Consider the following 20,279-nt stretch of genomic DNA (forward strand, 5'->3'; position numbering starts at 1 on the left):
AGAAAGCTCATTTAACCCTTTTCTTAGCTTGCTGAGTAAACTGGCTTTAGCGTTAAAGATCCGGGTGATGCAAGAAATGAGAAGATGTGATTGTTGGGTGACCCTGCTGCTAGGATGCTATCAGAAATGTAAGAGAGCACAGTTGGTTGGTTCCTGCCTTTCCTTCCACAGTTCCTACTGACTTGCAGTCAGGGGAGTGTAATACAATTACCACTCAGCAGTAACCTGGTCCTGTGCAGATAGTCCTCCTCTGCCAGCCAGAGATGCTCAGCTAGATCAGTAACGAGGAATTAGGAGTGGTGAGGCTGGAGATGCAGCAGGTAGCAGCCAGTCATGGTCATGTCAGCACCTGGACATTACTACTGCAGAGAGCACTCACATCTTTTCTCATCCCTGTCATTGCCTGGTTACTAGCAGGCTGAAAGGTTTCTCTCTGTGACTGTAAAGAGGAGGAGGAGAGGGGGAAGTAGCAGAAGAGGAGGAGGAAGATGTGAGAGAGACTGAAGGCACTGTAGATCCAGCACTCACATCCTAGCTTGTCTTACCTTTCAAGTATCTCTTGCTGCTGTCAACATGGACATTATTATGAACAGCTCCTTGTCACTACCTGACACCTTCCTCAACACCAGCACAGCTGAGCTAGGTGTCAATGCCTCACTGTCAGCCATGAGATGTCCAGTTGGTACCTTGGGTAACACCACCAGGCTAGATGGCAACCAGTCCTATCTGTGCAAGGGGCGAGAGCTTCCTCCCCATGAGGACAACTCCATCATCATAGCCATCATCATCACAGCGCTGTACTCCATGATCTGCGTGGTGGGGCTCTTTGGAAACGTTCTGGTCATGTATGTCATTGTCAGGTAAGCTGACTGATGCCCTTTTTTGTATTCTGACCCTCAATACCAGAGTTATGATACCACCTTAAATATTGGGGAAACTTTTAGCTTTATGTGGATCATTAGTGTTGTCTATCAAAAAGTAATTATCAACTGCCAGATACTAAAGAGATGAGGAAGGCTGCGACTACTGCAAGCATGGGTAAGCAAATGGGACGAATGCAAGACTGGTGAGTGTGCAGGGGTGAGAGAGTTAAAAGTGAGCAATGAGGAACCAGTAAGTGAAGTAGGTAAGGCCACCTAAGCAGATTGATTAGGCAGTGAAGGGCAGAAGGGTTGATATATTAGGAACAGCAGGGGCTCAGGAAGAAAGGACTACAGCACAACAGGGAATCCACAACTCTTGTCAATTACCCCTCAAGGAACAGGAATGACCTGATATTCTTATTACTATTGTAGTGTGCTTATGTTCGTGCGCGTGTGTTTGTATAGTGTTGTTTGTGTGTGTTTCTAAAGATATATATATATTTATATATACTGCTCAAAAAATAAAGGGAACACTTAAACAACACAATGTACTAGGATGTACTCCCTTTATTTTTTTTTGGGCAGTATATATATACACAAGTATATATATATATACACACATACATTTGTATATGAGCCCTCGCGGGAAGGGACCTCTCTCCCTCTGTACTTGTGTGTGCCTGTTTTGCCCATGTTTATTGTACTTGTCTATACTTGCCCCTTTCACATGTAAAGTGCTATGGAATAAATGGCGCTATAAAAATGTATAATAACAATATAATATTATGTAATAATATGTAATATATATGTGTATATAGATATATAAATATATATGTATACACAGTATATATATATATTATTTTTTATTTTTTTTTGTGAAACCTACAATTTCCTTCCTATAGCAAAGTTTTTTGCACTCTGGTTAGACATACTCCCATCTCAGGTCACGCTCCCTTCTCTACCTGAGTCTTCCTATGTTTCAGTGCTGAGGTGGATGAATGAATACTATGTTGGCTGAGGTGCAGAAAGTGTTGACCACTGAATGAATCCCCTGTTGATCATATTATCGTAGTAACACTTAGCCAGGCACATTAGGAGTACAGTGATTTTCCTGTTCTTTCCTGTGGGCATATACATGTAATAGGCACGGTGTCTTATAGGGTGGCAGGATACATAGCACGCCCCCTTCTCAATCCTCACACTGTGTAGATCCATTATGACTCTTTCCGACCCTCATGACTGACCGGGGACCACAGCAAATGGTGCTGCAACCATTCTTTTTCATAATATTATGTATTTATGAGTATCGTATACAATGGATTTGCCTCCTTTCTTTCCTAAGTATTGGCATTGGTTAAAAGGATACAATGTATATCAGTTTATTCCTCTATATAATAAAAGATGGAGAATGGCAGTGTGTATGTAATTTATAAAGACCCTCTGGCAGCGACCCAAGTAACCTATTGATACAGGCTACATACACGGTTGATGTCAGCCACCATGTTTCTTTAGTGTGGAATTGTTAATGGTCACCAGACCTTCTGACCCTGCTGACAGTCCAGCAGTCACAGCTGGTGGCAAAACCTTTTGGCAAAAAATGAACCTAAGGTTTAGGGGCACCACTCAATCCAATAAGCACAGATGGAAAGGTTTAATTGGCTTTAATTTCAAGTAAACAAAAAAAACACACATGTCAGTAATGTATATGATCACATTACTATAACCATATGTAAGATGACATTTGCTGTAACCAGGAGGGGGTGACTATAGGAACAATGCACGACAGTCTAACTAAATGTTGTAAATTACGCTTTACAATAGAAATGATTCTATCTGTCCAGAATTAGCTCCAGTTTTGTAGGGATGGTGCCTCTCCTGTTCCTGAGTGAACGCTGCCATCTATAGGGCACTTTGTTTCAGGATGTGGAAAGCATAGCAAAGTAGAGAAAAGTCTATAAAGCCTCATAGATCAATCTCCTTACACAGGCAGATAATACAATTGTGCCATAAAATCCTTTGCAAAAAATGTTTGCCATGTTTACTAATTCAGCTGTGCCATTTTTCAGTCCTTACTGACAGCCATGACATTTCTTTTTCTTTTTCTCTACGAAGGGAGTTTGGGATCTGTAGTTTACAAGCTAAAATATCACAACTAATTTATTACCCAGTAAATATAGATGTAGGACACCCGCAATCCTGTACTTAGATAAGATGCAGCTCTTTATTTTTATGGCTTCTTGTACACCCCATTTTGGTTGTGCAGAGGGAAGCTAGGGATTCGAAGATCTATATCAGAAAATGATGAACTTATATCTCTATGAAGAATGTATATGTTTTTTTTTACTTTACTTTGAGCCGCTCAAAATAAAAATCAAATTGTATTTATTTCTTTTTTGGTGCCACTAAAGGGAATCTATCAGCAGGATTTTGCTATATAATCTGAGAGCAGCAAAACATTAGGCAAGAAGGCCTAATCACTCACTGGGCTGCTTAACATAACTTGGTGTTACGCAATCCGTTAACGCTGCCATTCACTTCTATTAGGAGCGCATCGCTAGCGCATGCCATAAATCGGCATGCGCTAGCGATTTCCCATCATTCTGTGACGGACCATCGGCAGTGCAGGGTATTGATGCAAGAGACTCGCGCAAGTTTCTTGCATCACACTGGCAAGTGTAACTCCGGCCTTAATCTGAGCTTGGCTGTATCAGTGCAGACAGGCATATTTTTCTCTGAAAGACTCTGATGTTTAAAAGAAGATACAGTACTGTTCAAAAGTTTAGGGTAACTTAGAAAGTTCCTTATTTTTGAAAGGAAAGCACCGTTTTTTCCAATGAAGCTAACAATAAATGATTTAGAAATAAACTCTATACATTGTTAATGTGGTAAATAACTATTCTAGCTGCAAACATCTGGTTTGTAATGCAATATCTTCATAGGCCATTTCCAACAACCATCACTCCAGTGTTCTTATGGTACTTTTTGTTTGCTAACTGTAAGAAGGCTAATGAATGGTTAGAATACCCTTGAAAACCCTTTTGCATGTATGTTAGCACAGTTGAAAACAGTTTGGCTGATTAGAGAAGCTATAAACCTGTCCTTTAAGCTAGTTGAGAATCTGGAGCAATTCATTTGTTGGTTCCATTAAACTCTCAAAATGGCCAGAAAAAAAGAACTTTCATGTGAAACTCGGCAGTCTATTCTAGTTCTTAGAATTGAAGGCTATTCCATGCAAGAAATTGCCAATAAACTGAAGATTTCCTACAACGGTGTGTGCTGCTCCCTTCATAGGAGAGCACAAACAAGCTCTAACCAGAAAAGAAAGGGAAGTGGGAGGCCCCACTGCCCAACTGAGCAACAAGACACATACATTAGAGTCTGTAGTTTGAGAAATCGACGCCTCACAGGTCTTAAACTGGCAGCTTCATTAAATATTACACACAAAATGCCAGCGTCAACGTCTACAGTGAAGGGTCAACTCCGGGTTGCTGGCCTTCAGGGCAGAGTGACAAAGAAAAAGCAAAATCTGAGAATGGCTAATAAAAGGAAAAAAATTAATATGGGCTAAACAACACAGACATTGGACAGAGGAAGATTGGAAAAAAATGTTATGGACAGACGAATCCAAGATTGAGGTGTTTGGATCACACAGAAGAACATTTGTGAGATGCAGAACAACTGAAAAGATGCTGGAAGAACGCCTGATGCCATCTGTCAAGCATGGTGGAGGTAATGTGATCTGGGGTTGCTTTGGTGCTGGTAAAGTGGGAGATTTGTACAAGGTAAAAGGGATTTTGAATAAGGAAGGCTTTCACTCCATTTTGCAACGCCATGCCATACCCTGTGGACAGCGCTTGATTGGAGCCAATTTAATCCCACAACAGGACAATGACCCAAAGCACACCTCCAAATTATGCAAGAACTATTTAGAGAAGAAGCAGGCAGCTGGAATTCTGTCTGTAAAGGAGTGGCAAGCATAGTCACCAGATCTCAACCCCATTGAGCTGTTGTGGGAGCAGCTTGACAGTATGGTACGCAAAAAGTGCCCATCAAGCCAAACCAACTTGTCGGAGGGGCTTCTGGAAGCATGGGGTGAAATTTCTCCAGATTACCTCAGCAAATTAACTGCTAGAATGCCAAAGGTCTGCAATGCTGTAATTGCTGCAAAGGGAGCATTCTTTGATGAAAGCAGAGTTTAAAGGAGAAAATTATTATTTCAATCAAAAATCTTTTTTTCGAACCTTGTCAATGTCTGGACTAGATTTTAAATTCATTTGGCAACTAATTTGATTAATAAAAGTATGAGTTTTCATGGAAAACACACAATTGTTTGGGTAACCCCAAACTTTTGAACGGTAGTGTATACTTTAAAAATCTGTAGGGACAGACCTGTTAATAACTTCTAGCAGATCTGGGAAGAGATGGTGGAGGGAAAGATAGACAAGTCTAGTTCTTGGCTGTGGTCCTCAGCCAACTTCTAGAAGTGATCTCTCCCTCCTATGTACACGAGGGAGAGACCTTTCATTCACCTGCAGTGGTGTTGGGAAGACATTTAATGGATAATTTCTCTGAAAAGCCAGTGTATTTTTTAGAGAAAAATAACCCTGGGTACAATCAATCAGACAGGCTTTGATTCATGATGCCTGTGGTTTGGACAGCATGAATGAGATAACAGGTTCCTTTTAAATCAGTGAAATTTAGTGGATGTTCTTGGTATATTATAAACCACCTTGTTATAAAGATTGTCTGGTACAAAATATGTACAGTAATTTTGCTTTTAGTTTATTAGTGTTGTGAAGCTCTTTTTTACCTACAGTAGGAATTGATTTGCAATATTTTATAGGCAGTGAGCATTTCTATTTGCACCTTTTCCTCCATCTAAGCAAGCTGTTTATGGAGCATCTATTTCAAGGGCACTTCGACCAGTGTAATCAAAACCACTCAACCTGACTCACAAAACTGACACATGTAATATATGTAGTCCTGATGACTTCTCACTTGTTTCATTACTTCAAGACATTAAGCTTATCAAACTAGTAGAAGAATAATGGATGAAATGAATTGATTCAGACAGTAAAGGGGGTTTTACACATAGCGATATTGCTAGCAATTTCACTAAAGCGCAACCGATTTTGTGACGCAGCAGCGATATTGCTAGCGATATCGCTATGTGTGATACTTACCTCCGACCGGCTCCCCCGCTGTCTGTCACTGATCGCGCGAGATCGGGCAGCTCCATTTCTCGTCGGGCTCTTCCTGCTGGGCTTCTTGTGGCGCCGACGAGCGACACGTGGATGCGGGCGGGAGCACGACAGGATCGCCGCGTCTGAAAGGTAAGTAACAACCGCTGCTGCGTCACTACGTCGCTGTGAGATCTGCCTGTGTGGCAGCTCACTAGCGACCATTTAGCGATGCACCAGCGATCCTGACCGGGTCGTCTCGTGGTCGGGATCGCTGGTGCATCGCTAAATGTAAAGGGGCCTTAAGATAGGGCTAAGGGCAAATCCCCTTGGTACCAAATGCTTTTGGAGTGGAAGCTACAACATATAATGTACGGAAATGTAGGTAGATGTATGTTTTATAGGTTAGAGGAAGTCGACAATAGAAAAAAAATTGCAGGTGTGCATAGTTTGCATGGTGAATGTTATTTATTTTTATTTTTTTAAATAAAAGAATCCTAACATTTAGTCCCATCTTCAAACATTGCACTGAGTGGACTTATTAACTCTTGTCCTACATTGGGCGTAATAGTACGCCGATGTCAGACTCTTCCTGTTTGGTGTGGTCTCCGGCACTCAACCCATACCTTTCCTGGCACATGTCAACTGATGTATACAACTGACATGTGCCCACAACAGCCACAGGTGAAATCGTGATCCAACCCCGGCTGTTGACTAATTAAATGCCGCTGTCAATTTCTGACAGCGGCATTTAACTTGCGCTTACCGAAAGCACATTGTAAATCCCAGCCATCAGTGACCCCTGATCACCAATGGGTTGGCATGACAACCAGAGGTTTGAAGCAGACCCTTTATGAATGTCATTGCTGGATTGCTAGGAGTGCTGCCCAGTGGTCAGTGCTCATAGCAAGTGAGAATTTCTGCTACACACAGGCGATCTGATCGTCGCCTGTGTGAAGCAGAAGCTATCTAAGAAGTCCAGCTTCTAGTCACCCATGGAGACTATTGAAGTATGCAAAAAAGTAAAAAAAAAAAAGTTTTTAAAAATATTAAGCAAAAAATAAAAAAAAGGTTCAAATCACCTCCCTTTCATCCCATTAAAAAAAACAATAAAAAAAATCAAATATACATGTATTTGGTATCACTGTGTTCAGAATCGCCAGATCTATCAGTCTAAAAAAATGAACCCAATCGCTAAACGGCGTAATGAGAGAAAATTTCAAAACATCAGAATTACGTATTTTTGGCCGCCGATACATTAAAATAAAATGCAATAACTGCAATCAAAAGATAATATCTACACCAAAATTGTATTACCAAAAAAATCAGCTTGGCACGCAAAAAATAAACCCTCACCCAGCCCCAGATCATGAAAAATGGAGACGCTACTGGTCTCGAAAGATGGCGCCAAGTTGTTTTTTTTACCAAACTTTGGATTTTTTATTTCACCGCTTAGATAAAAAAAGAACCTAGACATGTTTGGTGTCCATGAACCTGTAATGACCTGGAAAATCATAATGACAGGTCAGCTTTAGTGAATATCTTAAAAAAACAAGTGTGGAATTGCATTTTTTTGGCAATTTCAACGCACTTGGAATATTTTCCCATTTTCCAGTACATAATATGTTAAAACTAATAGTGTCGTTCAAAAGTACAACTTGTCCTTCAAAAAACAAGCCCTAACATGGCCATATTGACCAAAAAATTAAAAAGTTATGGTTCTGGGAAGAAGGGGAGCAAAAAATGAAAACTCAAAAGTGGAAATACCTCTTGTCGTGTAGAGGTTCAAAACATTACCGGGGGTAAATATATGAGTGAAAGTAAAAAAAAAATTCAGGCATACTTACCTCCTTTCATCCCCCACACTCACAAACTGAACTAGTGCAGGACGTTTGGTTGCAGCCCAGGAAGTGATGATGTTACTGTTCTTCTGTTGTAGTCATCTTACAACCACAGCCAAAGATCTCATGATAGAAGACTAGAGATATCATCGCTTCTATGCTAGCACACACCAATGGGACAGCGTGCACCTGGTCAACTTGTGTGACAGCAGAGGAGTGTTTCAGATTTAGGTATTTTTGCCACATCCATTACCATGATATTGTTTTATAGACAACCCTTCAACATAATGCTTCTCTAAGGAGTTTTCCAGGTCAATTGGCACGCTCTTTTAAATAAATATGGATACATAGGTTAGCACTGGACAGAGTAATTTCCATAATCAGGGACAGTGAAAGTCATGCATATGGACTCCATAAATGGTTCAAGGGGAATTTACTTATTGTGAGGTAACAAGCTTGATGGTTACAAAGTCTCTTTTAGATGTATTGGGCTTGAACAATGGTAGACTGTTTATGTACAACAACCTAAATATGACACTTTGTATCTGCAAATATCTGCTGGCAAATACCTCAGCAGCACTTACTTCACACTGGCACAAGCTCTTTGTCTCCATCACAGTGTGGTGCATTGCACATCTGTGGTGCTGGTTATGACCCCTCATCTCTCATGTCTGCAATATTCTGCAATTAGCTCTTGTGAGGCAACGTGCACATTCTAATGGTCTTAAATTACCACATCACAGTTCCTCATACCAAACACTATTCTCTGGCTATCAATAATGTTTTACTTCTTGAAATTCATATTTCAGTTCATTTTTATGTGGCAACCCTCACAGTCAGGAATAAGCCCCATTGCTTCCCTCTGCCGTATTTCATTTTGCTTTATGGTGTCTAAACTTCATCTTTATTGGATGATACACTTTTTGCTCACACTAATAAGCCTCTATGCGTCCCTCTATGGTGTGAATTGTCACTCTCTCTCTCTCTCTCTCTGGAATGATTGTTCTCTTATCCAGGAAGGCTAATCTTTGCCTCCTGGGGCAGGCTATCACAACTGCAGTGCAGGATGGAGCTTCTTACATGTATTTCTTTGTCCTAAACCATTTCTCTTAGGTGACACAGCAACTGGATTGTGTTATTCACCCCTTGTCACACCTTCCTTGATAGTTTTTCATTTTGACTTCTTTCTTGCTTCTGCTTGCATTATCAACAAATCCCTTCTGGTGCTCAGGCAACAGCACCAATCCTTTGCATCTCAAAAGACACTTCACTAGATCACACAGCTGTTGCAGCATACATATAAACACATGGTATGGGATAAAACATTGCATTACATATCTACCAACAGATTAATATGACAGTAGATAGAGAGTGGGCAATTCAATATATTTGTAAGAGGATATTAAACCCATTTTCAACCCTCTTTGATTTCTATCCATATTATGTCCTTTCGAAAATTAGTTATATGTGAACAATCATGCAGAGATCCTGTAAATTTCATATTCCCCACCACTACTTTGCAGAAAAGATCAGAAACAAGGTGCTAATTATATTAGCTAATATTTTCTTCAGGTAACATAGACCACGCACGGACTGTCATGATCCCTGGACACAACTGCTTTCATTGAGCGAACCAGCTTGATGTCTGCCATTGACTCCTGTAGAGCATAGCCAGCGATTGATTTCCCGTCAGCTTGACAACATGTTGATCACAGCTACCTCTACACTAACATTATAACATTTTACTAAGAATCTATTATTTATACTATTACTTAAAAGGGTGGTCCTATCATGAAGTGTTATGGCATAAAAATAGAAAATACCCTAACGTTATTAATGGTGGTCCATCCTCTGTGATATTCACCAATCCAGACCATTTCCAGTAAAGCAAATGGCAAAACTGCTGTATTCAGTTGAAAGAGGCTTTATTGCACTAGGTAGTTTTTAATGTTGTTGTACAAGAAAAATTGCCCGAAGCTGCAGTCCCTTAATGTGCAGAGTAGTGCCGCCTTCTTGTGTATTATTTTAAAAAAATGACTTGAGTGTAAAAAACAAAGTGAGAAATCCATGGATATCCGTATTATTGGTCAAAAAAAAACATTGGATCGCACCCGGACTAATGGGGACATGCACATGTCAGATTTTTTCCTTGGACCGAGCCAGCCAAAGGAAAAAAATTGCCTCATGCCCGAGTCTGATCCGATATTTGGATCACACTCAGCAATGCAAGTTAATGAGTCCGTGAAAACTTAATGCACTTGGATGACATATCAGTGTGGTCCAATCTTCATCGACTGACAGAGTGATGAAGATAGAGACATTTTTTTCTCCATCTTCTCTTTTTCCTAGAGATTCGGATCACACTATGATCATACAATGATCAAACTTTGATCTGAGTTGTATCAGCGTGAGATTTGCATAATTGATCCAATTATCACAGATGAGAGAATGCAAGGTCGTCTGCACCTTAGTGAAACTATTCTTATGTGAGGCCAGAAAAGGGGCAAAGGGGGTTATCACAAATAGTATGAAGGAAAAGCAGAGCCATTACTTATAACAATCAACCAAATTCCAGCTCAAATTTGTCATAAACCCTCATCAATAGGAGTACACTAAAGGATCATACATATTAGATAAAAGTCTTCCAAACCCAACAATTTTGGCAAGTTTGGACATCCATCTAATACTGTATATATAATGGCTTCCTGACTATCAAGTGATTTTGTGGGGGGAACATAAGCTGTTGGCTATTGCAATTCCCTCCATTTGTTCAGCAGGGTGATAACCAGCTGCTAGTTGATTTTGGTATCGCGCTCTCATAGAGAACAGAGGGAAACGTGGCTGAGCGGTGCGTTCCAGTGTATGGAGGAGCCGTGAAAGATAACTGTCAACTGAACAATGGTTCAACCATTAATTATCTAATGTGTATGGGTTGGAGAATGTAATAAAACCCTTTACCTACCAGCACAATAACTTCAAGATGGTTTTGTAACTCAGGCTAGTACCAATCTAAACACGTTGAAGATGCTGGTCCAAGTGTTGAAATGTGTAGCATGAACTTTATAGCCCTAACTTTCTGTCTGTTTGCTGTGCTTTGCACTTTGGAGTAACTTAATAAAAAAAAAAAAATCCATCGACTGTAAATTCAACAGGATCCATTTTGTATTCTCTTTGGACTACCCCAACGAGAAGCGCCTAAGGCTCAGCATTTTACGTTCGGACTTTGTTATTCCAATGCGTTTGGCCAGCTTTACAAGTCTGTGAAAAATCAGACTGAATGCACAATAAGTCAGGAAAAACAATCTGCAGCAATGTCTAGTCTCTACAGTGTTATTCCGAATATGTTATTCCGAAGACTATTCTGCTACAGGTTTCATTTAGAATAGATGATTTGGATTATTAATGTGTCTCATTGATTTATTTTTCACCAAAGGAAATAATCAATGTGCATAAATAATACAGCAAAGAAATATTTGTAGCGCTGATAACACCTCAACAACATCGCTGAGTACGTCGTAAAGATCAATTTGTATAGTATATCCAGTAGTACGTGTAGATTAAAAGTCTGATTCTACCAGGAGCACTTACCATTCAGTGTGAGTGCTCTCCTGTACATTAAGATAGATTGTAACATAAGGAATGCTGAAATGGGTTCTCCTAGTATATGACATTGATGAACTATACTTATTTTTATCATTATTTGTGTATAACTTTTAGTTTTAGACGCAAACAAACTGACCCGGGAGAAATATGGAATTTACAGGATACTATACAAATATATAGAGCACAGTTTGCTTGTCTTTTGGTTGTGTTTCATATTAATTTAGATAGAAATGTACATAATACAGTGACTTATCTCTACGTAAGGGGCATATTGCTTTAATGACCATTTAATGCTGTACCTGTGCAATAGTAAATAGCTCGTCGTAGCGTTAGCACATAAGCCAGCTGGCAATAGATCACTATTATCTGCATCTATTAAAGCCGAGACGCAGATAAAAACCGACTCACTAATAACTATCATTATTTCAGCCTTCTTGGCTGAGTACAGATTGTTTGTATTTGTGCAATATAACGGCATCGTATAATATACAGAAAGCCAGCTGAAGAATAGTATGAAAGTGACACTAAGCCTTGTGTCTCATTTTTTGTCATTTATGAGCTGCGGTACATTTAAAGATGATAATTCATCACTTTTTAATGCTGAACAAAAACATATTTTTTTTTATTTCCCTTCTCCATTGTCTTCTAAAGATTAGTGCCCATAATATGATAATTTCTCCTACCAAGGGGGCGTAACTGAGATTCTTCTATGTCGGTGTGTACATTCCCCCCCCCCTTATGATATTGTTCAATCATAAGATATTATCATAAAAGTGGAACATAATGGAAACTCCAGAGAAGGTTAGAACTGGCTTTTTCATAGTAAGACTAATGCGTCAAATGTTTTCACACTGAGGTCTCATCACTCCAGGTCCTTATTGGCATTACAGTCGCCAGGAGAGGAGGAGAGATGTTCTATAACCCCTTCATGACCAGAGCGTTTTTTTTGTTTTGTGGTTTCGTTTTTCGCTCCCCTCCTTCCCAGAGCCATACCTTTTTTTTTTCCATCAATATGGCCATGCGAGGGTTTGTTTGTTGCGGGATGAGTTGTACTTTTGAACGACACCATTGGTTTTACCATGTTGTGTACTGGAAAACAGGAAAGAAATTCCAAATGCCGTGGTGAAATTGCAAAAAAGTGCAATCCCACACTGTTTTTTGTTTGGCTTTTTTTTTACTAGGGTCACTAAATTCTAAAACTGACCTGCCATTATGATTCTAAAGATCATTTCGAGTTCACAGACACCAAACAGGTCTAGATTCTTTTTTATCTAAGTAGTGAAAAAAAATTCCAAACTTTGTTAAAAAAAATTGCGCCATTTTCCGATACCCGTAGCATCTCCATTTTTCATGATCTGGGGATGGGTGAGGGCTTATATTTTGTGACCTGAGATGACGTTTTAATGATACCATTTTGGTGCAGATATGATCTTTTGATCGCCCGATATTGCATTTTAATGCAATGTTGTTGTGACCAGAAAAACGTAATTCTGGCATTCTGAGTTTTTTTCTCACTACGCCGTTTAGCGATCAGGTTAATCTTTTTTTATTGATAGATCAGGTGATTCTAAATGCGGTGATACCAAATATGTGAATGTTTGATTTTTTTTATTGTTTTATTTTGAATGGGGAGAAAGGGGGGGTGATTTTTTTTTATATTTTTCAAAACTTTTTTTTTACTTTTGGCATTCTTCAATAGTCTCCATGGGAGACTAGAAGCTGCCATAACCTGATCAGCTCTGCTACATAGAGGTGATGATCACATCACCTCTATGTAGTAGAATTACTCACTATGAGCGTCGACCACCGGGTGACACTCTCAGCAAGCTGGCAGTGATAACCAGAGAGGTCTCCAGGAGACCTCTGGTTGTAATGTCTGTGAACTGGTGACCCGCAATCACGTGAGGGGGTCACCGATGGGCAGATTTCCGGTTTGATGGCCGAAAGCGCAAATTAAATGCCACTGTCAGCCTTTGACAGTGGCATTTAACAGGTTAATAGCTGCGGGTGGATCAGGATTCCACCTGCGGCTATTCTGGGCACATGTCAGCTGTCCCGAGAAAGATGTGGGCTCACCGCCGGAGCCCACATCAAAGGGAGGGCGTCAGACGGCGGCATACTATTATGCCTAACGTCGGAAAGCAGTTAATGACAAAACTCTGGATCCATCCCAAGAATTGGGGAATAATACCTACGTACCTGGTGTAGATCAAGAGTGGTGTAGGTGACAAACTCTGCTAGCATGTTGTTCTTCATCACTGTTTATCATTTTGCAGCTCTCCTCTGTAATTACCTGACAGTGCTGGCGGAGGAGAGCTGCTGCACACCACTATAGAGAGCCCAACATTTAGACAAGGACAGGAACATCTGTTTCATAGTGATATTTGAAAAATTAAATTGAATAGATCAGTCCTGAATCACATGTTTAAATTACTGTAATTGTGTTGCAATATACAGTATGTCAGTGTGAATAGTTTTTAGCTCTGGTTCCCTGTAGGGTTGTGTGTAGTACAAATGGAGTGATACAGATGCTATGTAATGTGTCACATTTTACCTTATTTTGTTGACTTTTTAAATTAATGCTGACCTAGCTATCGTAATAACACTTTGTATTGGAAAATGAGCGAAAAGCTTGGAGACTTCTGGACTGTAATTTTTACCATATCAATCACTCACATAGACTTGAAAATTGTGCCACATCTGGCTAACTGACTACTGTCATAACATGCAGTGAGTGACTTTATTATATCATTTGCTTTATGTGACTTCCGTTGTGTTCAGAGAGGTAGTCTATTAGCAGCTGTTATTCTCCGGTGCTGTGAACAAGAATTTGCTATCTTCCAGATGTCCCTTGCTTATTTGTCACACAAAATGGATTCTGATCTTTAAATAACGTACAATATTTGACAAAGAAAGCCAGGTTTATCCAATAACGCTATTTCCATTCTCTATAGGATTTATTTTAAGTAAAATCCAACAACCAGATCCTCTATGTGGAAAAGTAAATTAAATAAAGTGTCTGGTTGAGAAAACTTATGTTTTCATACCCCAGGGATTTCTAAAATGGGTTATAACCGAGAGGACCTCTTAATGTAAAACATTAATAAACCTAATTATATTGTACATGCACATTAGCTGGGTACTCACTGACCTCCTGGGTCTCCTCGGCTCCATTTTCTGCTTTCCTGTTATTCTAGTATCACTTAGCTTTTAAAAAGCATATAAGGGCGGTCCTGCAGCAAGTAGTATGTGATGTTGTAGAGACCACATTTCCCATGAGCGCACAGTGGCCCTGTGTATGCTGAGCACCTCCCATCAGCGCTGTCCTCAGTAAAAACAGTAGTGTGGATTTTACACGGTGTGCTGCTGAATATGTGCTCAGAAAAATACTTTACAAATGCTAGCTACAGTCTGTGTATCATTTCTATGTATGTAATTGCAACCTTTCTTCATCTATACAGAAAGAAGAAACAGAATGACAAATGTGCAGAAATGCCCTGCAGTAAAACATAACAATAATCAGCAATAATCTAATGTGTTTTAAATACATTAGATAGGGACTGTTCCATTAAGGGTTACTTTGACGTGGTGGAGCAGCTTGGTATACTTTTTTTTTTTGCAAAAAAACGTATTGACTTAATACCCTGTAATTGTTGTCATTTTTTCACCAGCACTTGCTGATTATTGTTATGTTTTACTGCAGGGTATTTCTGCACATTTGTCATTCTGTGTCTTCTTTCTGTATTTCAGTCAGTGGGTGGTGTGAACACTGTCCGACCGACTTGTTCACATTTGTGCCTGTCACATGTGTTTTTAATCCTCTTTCTTCAGCTATGCATTATGCTTTATTGTATATGGGTATCTGCTACATACAAGTATGCAAACCGGCAAATCGAACACTATTTCTCACAAAACCCCAAAAATGGGCCTGCAATCAATCGCTTCCTATGACCATCAACAAGCTTTTTACACCTCTCAACTGGAACTCTTCATTTTTCAAACTGCCCCAGGTCTCTCATATTTTAAGGTTGCCTTCTCCCAACAGCAATTTTAAGATCTCTAACTTTGGGAATGTATAGAAGAGACCTGGGACCAGATTTCATTCGAGACAAGCTTGAACCTGATCAAGAGTATGCCCCAAAAGATTCAGGCACTGTTGCAAGCCAAAGGTGGATGTGTGTGCAGTAGAGGCAGCTCTCATCCCCGCACTTCCATTTCTCTGTTATGTGCAGTCATCTCCTCCATTAGTGATCAGCTTCTCCATTGTGCCTTGTGTATGATAGATTTATTAACCTTCTCACTGCTCTGGGAATGGAAGATTAGGGTAAGTATGCAGCGCTGCTGCTCTATTTCCCTGAGCAGTGATTGGTCGCGGCTCTCACTACTGGGGCTCACCATGCTTTCAGTGCTTGTATTCAGGGAGTCCGGCCAGTACACACAGATGACCTCCAACTGCTCATGTAAAGGCAGCATACAGCATACTAACAAAATAATAAAATTGTAAATGTAGATGTTTTGGAACAAAACAGTAACAATGCAATGACATGACAAGAATCTCCATAACTAATCATGCAAAATTGTTGCAAGTCAAATTTATGTCTGACTTTCAAAGCATTAGTGGATGGTGACATATGGAGCCTGAAAGCCAAAAGTTCAAAACATTGTTAGCCTTTTGCTTACCAGTGTACTGTATATTGTTGCTCCCTGTGAACAAAGGAACATCAAGATCTCAGGAGATCGATTTGTAACATTTGTATCATAATTTTTCAACAATTTTGGCTATCAAGTCCTCAGACAATTTTCTTCTCCTCTTTCTGTTCCCCATGCTTAGTGTGGCACATACATTGCAAGGATTGAGTTAAATTTTCCCCTTTTTATCTGATTTCAGGTATAATTTTCATATTGTCTTGTTACTTGCTATGGGTGATTTTGAACGATCATCACATGCTTACAACAAAGTTGTTTACCCAACAGTTTTGTCCCATTTTGGGGATTTTATATGCAATTATGTCCAGTTTGCCTTTTTTCTTTGTCTTTTTGTGTTGCTCCAATACACATAGAGGAAATAAACATGAGTATAATAAAACATATGTAATCGCAATAATTTTCTGGGAGAAATATTTCACTTTCTGGAATAATTTCAAGGGTTCCAACACTTTCAACCATGGCTGTAAATAAACAATTTTATATTTATGATTAAAACTGCCATGCATGACCCGTAGAAGCTAAATAGCGCAAAATGGCCGTCATCCTCACACTCCACTCCTCGTCCTGCTGAACATGTTTTAAGCATCGTAATAAATATTGGATTTTAGACCAGTGAGTGCTACCTCTTTCTTTTTCTAATGGACATACAACACGGCTATTTATCTGGATGAGCACCTGAGGTTTGGGGTATATATCCTTGCAGCGTTCTTTCATTGCTTTGGTGGTGTATTGCGATATAAGGTGTAGCGGAGGTGCTCGTCATTGTATGCTTTTGAAGACTTCCATTTCTCTATTATGTGCAGTCACCTCTTCCATCAGTGACCACATTCTCCATTGAGCCTTGTGTTTGATAGAATTATTAACCTCTCTGCTCTGTGGAATGGAACATTACGGTAAGTATGCAGCGCTGATTCTATTTCCCCGAGCAGTGATTGGTCATTGCTCTCACTACTGGGGCTCACCATGCTTTCAGTGCTTGTATTTAGGGAGTCCCGCCAGTACACACAGATGACCACAAAACTAGGCTACGAGTGTGGGGCTCTTTATCCAGCATTTCTATGGATGTCTGAATGAACGACACAAAGCTTCAACACAACTGTAGAGGCATCCTGAAGATTCCAGAAGAAGTTTTATTCTCAGATTGAACTTTTGGTTTACGCAAATAGTAACAGCATAGCTGCAACAACTTCTGTAGGTAAAAAGACAGTTCTGTACCAGAGATGTACAGAGATGAGCCTCAGGTGAAAATGACTGACAAACCCTAACACAGAAGAAAGTAAAAAGAAGTTAATTCCATCAGGGCTTGGTTACAGGGAGAGAGACAGGACAAACTTCTAAAAGGGGCAAACTTGACAACATAGCAGTAGAACAGCGACAATCCAATGATAATGCTATGTATGAATTCCAAGTCCTGGACATAACAAAAGGGGGTCTGCGGGGAGGAGGATCACATGAGAAAACTATTGAGCCGACTCGACCTGTTAAAGCTAAAACAACGGAACTCCTAAATGCTTTATGTTTGAAAAGGCAATCCATTTTCAAACATTAGCAAATTTTAATATCTAAAGCTATTGCCCAACATTTCAATCTAATAGAGTTGGAAGTGGGAATGTAGACAGAGCGGGAGACATTGCCGGATACACATCAGGGATCAGCTGATGTTACTGAACCCCAGTAACACAGGAACAAGTGTTAATTGTGCAGACGGCACTTCTGAGCAGCAACTGGCGGTGTTGGAGGCCAGGGTAAATACTAGAGACAGAGTGGAGACAGAGGCCTAATTGGAGCATGTTTGAAATCAGTAGTAGTGTGAATGTGGAGGCAGCAGTAGACACTGCCGGACACACAGCAGGGGAGCAGCTGGCGTTACTGAACCCCACTAACACTGGAGCATGTGTTTTTCTCTGTGCAGACAGCACGTCTGAGCAGCAACTGGCAGTGTTGGAGCCCAGGTTCAATCAGGGTTTAGGCTGAGGCCTAATTGGAGCAAGTTTTATATCTGATGTAGTTTGAATGTGGAGGCAGCAGGAGACTTGCCGGACACACAGCAGGGGAGCAGCTGGCGTTACTGAGCCCCACTAACACTGGAGCATGTGTTTTTCTCTGTGCAGACGGCACGTCTGAGCAGCAACTGGCGGTGTTGGAGCCCAGGGTCATTCATGGAGTAGGCTAAGGCCGAATTGGAACAAGTTTAATATCTGATGTTGGGATGAATGTGGAGGCAGCAGGAGACTTTGCCGGACATACAGCAGGGGAGCAGCTGGCGTTACTGAACCCCACTAACACTGGAGCAAGTGTTTTTCTCTGTGCAGACAGCACGTCTGAGCAGCAACTGGCGGTGTTGGAGCCTAGGTTCAATCAGGGTTTAGGCTGAGGCCTAATTGGAGCAAGTTTTATATCTGATGTAGTTTGAATGTGGAGGCAGCAGGAGACTTTGCCGGACACACAGCAGGGGAGCAGCTGGCGTTATTGAACCCCACTAACACAGGAGCTAGTGTTTTTCTCTGTGCAGATGGCACTTCTAAGCAACAACTGGCGGTGTTGGAGCCCAGGGATTACAGTTCAGGTGGTAGAAACATGAACACAACAGGAGACCTGGATACTGTTGCCAACCAATTATTTATTCTGGAAGAGGACTGGCAAATTCCGGTGAGATCCAGGCCTTGTTCATTTTCAGAAAAGTAAGTCGGTCAACGTTATCGGAGGATAGTCGCGTGCAACGGTCTGTTAGTACACCACCTGCGGCACTAAAGACGCATTCCGATAATACACTAGAAGCAGGGCAAGCCAGCACCTCCAATGCATACTGGCTAAGCTCTGGCCATGTATCCAGCTTAGAGACCCAAAACTTGAAGGGGGAAGAGCCATCTTGGAGTACACTGAGAGGGCAAGACATGTAGTCTGCCACCATCTGACGGAAACGTTACCTCCTGCTAACTGGAGCCGTCTGTGATGGTGTAGACATTTGTGACGGGCACACAAAACTTTGCCACATTTGGGCCACACTGGTCTTGCCTTGTGCTGAGGCGCTGCCTCTGCTCCCTCTTTGTGCAGAGCTTCCTTCACTGCCTCGATGCACAGAGCTGCTTTGTAAAGCACTAGCAGCACTGCTCTCGGGTGGAATGGAGAACATGATGTGTCTTGGTACTCCCGCATTTTACGCTCCCGGTTCAACGGTGTTATGAGGCTTTGTAAGTTGTCCCGGTAGCGAGGATCTAGGAGGGTGTACACCCAATAATCAGCCGTGTTGAGAATGTGGGCGATGCGGCGGTCGTTTCTCAGGCACTGCAGCATGAAATCAACCATGTGCTGCAGACCCCCAACTGCCCAAGAAACGCTGTCCCCTGCTTGAGGCGTCATCTCTGCCTGCTCTGCATCACCCCACCCTCGCTGTACATACTGACAACTAGAGCATTGTGTACCTCCCTCCTCTGGAGAGATGTCTTCCTCCTCCAGTGACTCCTCCTCATCCTCCTCACAAAGTGTCCCCTGCCTAGGCCTTTGTGAGGAACCACGTTGCGCAGACTGTCCAGAAGAATATGGCATTTGTGACTCCTCATCCTCCACCTCTTCCAAAACCTCCTCCCTTAGTGCTTGGAGTGTTTTTTGAAGCAGGCAGATAAGGGTGACAGTCAAGCTGGAGTCACACATAGCGACTTACCAGCGATCCCGACAAAAGTTGTGACTCAGCAGCGATATCGCTAGCGAGATTGCTATGTGTGACTCCCGCTTCATGCTGACTAGTGCATCATCTGCACTCGCCATCCGCGTGGAATCATCGAAGGCACGCAAAACGTGGCAGATGTCCTTCATAGAGGCCCACTCAGTGGTGCTTAAGTGTGACCGGCGCACAGTGCGACTTGTTTGCGCCTGATGCAGCTGGTACTCCATTACTGCTGCCTGCTGCTCACACAACCACTCCAACATACAGTTGTGGCCAAAAGTATTGACACCCCTGCAATTCTGTCAGATAATACTCAGTTTCTTCCTGAAAATGATTGCAAACACAAATTCTTTGTTATTATTATCTTCATTTAATTTGTCTTAAATGAAAAAACACAAAAAGAATTGTCCTAAAGCCAAAT

At 41.1% G+C, this 20,279-nt stretch overlaps 1 protein-coding gene across 1 annotated transcript in view; it reads left to right on the forward strand.

Moving 5' to 3' along the window:
• Positions 1 to 207: 207 nt before the first annotated feature.
• OPRM1 (opioid receptor mu 1) overlaps positions 208 to 20,279 on the forward strand; it is a 231,025-nt gene continuing 210,953 nt past the window's right edge. The window contains exon 1 of the mRNA XM_073557705.1: positions 208 to 860. Within this exon, the coding sequence (XP_073413806.1) occupies positions 574 to 860 (287 nt within the window). The 5' untranslated portion in view covers positions 208 to 573. The remainder of the gene's footprint in view (positions 861 to 20,279) is intronic.

Source organism: Dendrobates tinctorius, unplaced genomic scaffold (genome assembly GCF_039654945.1).
Source record: "Dendrobates tinctorius isolate UK_male_01 unplaced genomic scaffold, ASM3965494v1 ptg000250l, whole genome shotgun sequence".
NCBI lineage: Eukaryota > Metazoa > Chordata > Amphibia > Anura > Dendrobatidae > Dendrobates > Dendrobates tinctorius.